General features: G+C 36.7%; 1 protein-coding gene across 1 annotated transcript; it reads left to right on the top strand.

Moving 5' to 3' along the window:
- Positions 1 to 1,255: 1,255 nt before the first annotated feature.
- Positions 1,256 to 1,927, top strand: LOC132185287 (VQ motif-containing protein). The gene has a single exon (XM_059599081.2). It carries the CDS (start codon positions 1,256 to 1,258, stop codon positions 1,925 to 1,927), a length of 672 nt encoding a protein of 223 aa, XP_059455064.2.
- The last annotated feature ends 580 nt before the right edge of the window (positions 1,928 to 2,507 follow it).

The raw sequence follows: 2,507 nt of genomic DNA, 5'->3' as shown, positions 1-2,507 counted from the left end.
CAATCAACCCAGAGTCTAAGAACAGAAGCAGGCAAAATGCGTGGTTGTGTGCATTAAGGTTTTCATTTTTTTTTTTTTTTCTCGTAAATTGTTAATTAACCTTGTTTTGCCGCCAAAAGTGCCAACCTACCGATCCGCTAAGAAAGACGGACACATAGAACCCCCCTTTCAGATAGATAGCCACTCGTATTTCACCATGTCAACACCCTCAACAGTAATGATCAAGATCTCTCTAAAGAGGTTTTAGACTATAAATAGGACATCTATCTCATTAATATAAATAATATTAAAATATTATTTATATTTTAAAAATAATTAAAAATTAAAAAATAATAAAAAAAAAAGTAAGAGGATGTCTTTGGCCATCCCAAGGGCAAAATATATATATATATATATTATTTGGCCCCTCGAGGTGGCCAATTCACCCCTAAGGGCCATGGGGGTGGCTAACCGCCCCTTCAGCCACCCCCATTGCCCTTCGCCGATCCACCCCTAAGGCCCAAAAAAAAAAAAGAAAAAAAAAAGCCACCCCCAACCACCCCTTGGGGTGGCTTCGGCCATCCCATGACCCTTAGGGGTGGATCGTCCACCCTTTGGCCCTTGGGGGTGGCCAATTTAACCCTAAAGGCTTTGGGGGTGACTTCGGCCATTCCCAAGGGGTGGTTTCGCCCTTGGTGGTAGATCGGCCACCTCAAGGACCAAATAAATTTATTTATTTATTTATTATTTGGCCATTGGGGGTGGCCGAGGCCTAACTAGGGTGGCCAACCACCTCTTACTTTTTTTTTTTTTTTTTTTTTTTAAATTATTTTAATTATTTGTTATTTTAATTTTTAATTATTTTTAAAATATAAATAATATTTTAATATTATTTATATTAATGGGACAGATGTCTTATTTATGGTTCCAAAATATCCTATTAACTGAATATTCTCCAGCCTAAAATAGACTAAAAAAATCCTATTCCAACGGTCAGCCACTTATTGCCATTCTCTCTACGTCATTTTCCAGCACATTTCTAACTTCAAATGACCAAACCAACCCCTAGCAAACCAAACAATCCCCATCACCCTACTTACGTGGCACTCCACCATCGCTCTCCTCCAATCATCGACCAAAAAACTCAAGCTTCCCTACAAATATTACATAATCGCCATCTCTTCCATCACCCTCATCACCAATATATATATAACCTCTAAATTTGCTTCAACAAATTCCATAGAACTAGGATCAAACTAAACTCACCGTTCAAATCATGAGCCCTGCACAATTCCATGCAAAGAAGGAAATGATCAATAACAATGCCTTGTGTCCACCTCCCTTGAAAGTCAATAAGGACTCCCATCTCATCAAGAAACCATCGTCTACATCATCGTCTACGTCACCGTCGTCTTCATCATCGTCTATTAACGGTTTAACGGGGCCGAACAAGCCCCAACAACGCCACCCGGTCATAATCTACACTCATTCTCCAAAGGTAATCCATACGCACCCTAGCGACTTCATGGCATTGGTGCAGAAACTCACTGGACTATCGCGCTCCGATGACGAGGAGGCCGTTGCCACGCAGCATGATCATCATCAAAAATCCGAACCCGGAAATGATGCCGATTTGAAAATATTGAACTCGGATCACGAGAACAAGAACAAGAATATTGGACTAGGAAACCATGATGATAATGAGTCATCTTCAGTTGTTACTGACGAGAATTGTAGCAGCATAGGTGATTTCGGGCAAGTGATCAATTCTTGTTTTGTGTCGCCAATTTTCGAGCCACCGACGAATGCATACATGACAAATCTTCCGGTATTCACACCGAATTCGACGGAGTTCTTGTGCTCCAATCAACCTTTCTATAACTACAACGATCCTTTGTTTTTAACATCTGGCATGACCATGGGGATTAATGAGTTCTGCGAGTATTAAACAAGGTTTTTAATAACTTTAAGTTGATATTTTTAAAATACCAATTATTCTTTTTTGTTTTTGAATTCTCTTTTTCATATTGTTTTGAAGATGGCAATAAAAGTTCTAGTTTTATGGGATAGAAACTTTATTTTTTATCTTTTATTTTTTTTTCAGGTATAATTTTTTCCTTTTTTTTTTTTTTCATTTTGTATTAATTTCTTATAGACGATGAGAATAAAGATGAAAGAAAGGAAATGAAAAGTAAGTTTTTTCTGTGTAATATGAGAGTTTTTTTTTGTTCTTTATTGGAAAAATGTGTCCTCAAATGACGTAAATGTGAAAGTAATTTTAAGTATTTTCTATTTTTGGTTGTTTGTTAATATTTTTTGTTTTTAACTAAATTCTAAGAAAATTCAAACTAATCTATCTATTTGCTTCGGTTATTCCTCTTCTTATTTTATATTTCTCGTAAATTCTACAGTAATGTCCGGTGCAAATTTAGATTGAAATGCTAATTTTATAAATGGTAGAGATCGATCGAGAATGGGGGATGAAGAAGTGGGAAAGGTTGAAAAGGTTTCTTTTAAAGATGTGAAAA

This window comes from Corylus avellana, chromosome 7 (assembly GCF_965113065.1).
Source record: "Corylus avellana chromosome 7, dhCorAvel1.hap1.2, whole genome shotgun sequence".
In the NCBI taxonomy this organism is placed as follows: Eukaryota; Viridiplantae; Streptophyta; class Magnoliopsida; order Fagales; family Betulaceae; genus Corylus; species Corylus avellana.
Note: the sequence above shows the minus strand (reverse complement) of the source record. Positions and strands in the feature narration are given on the sequence as shown.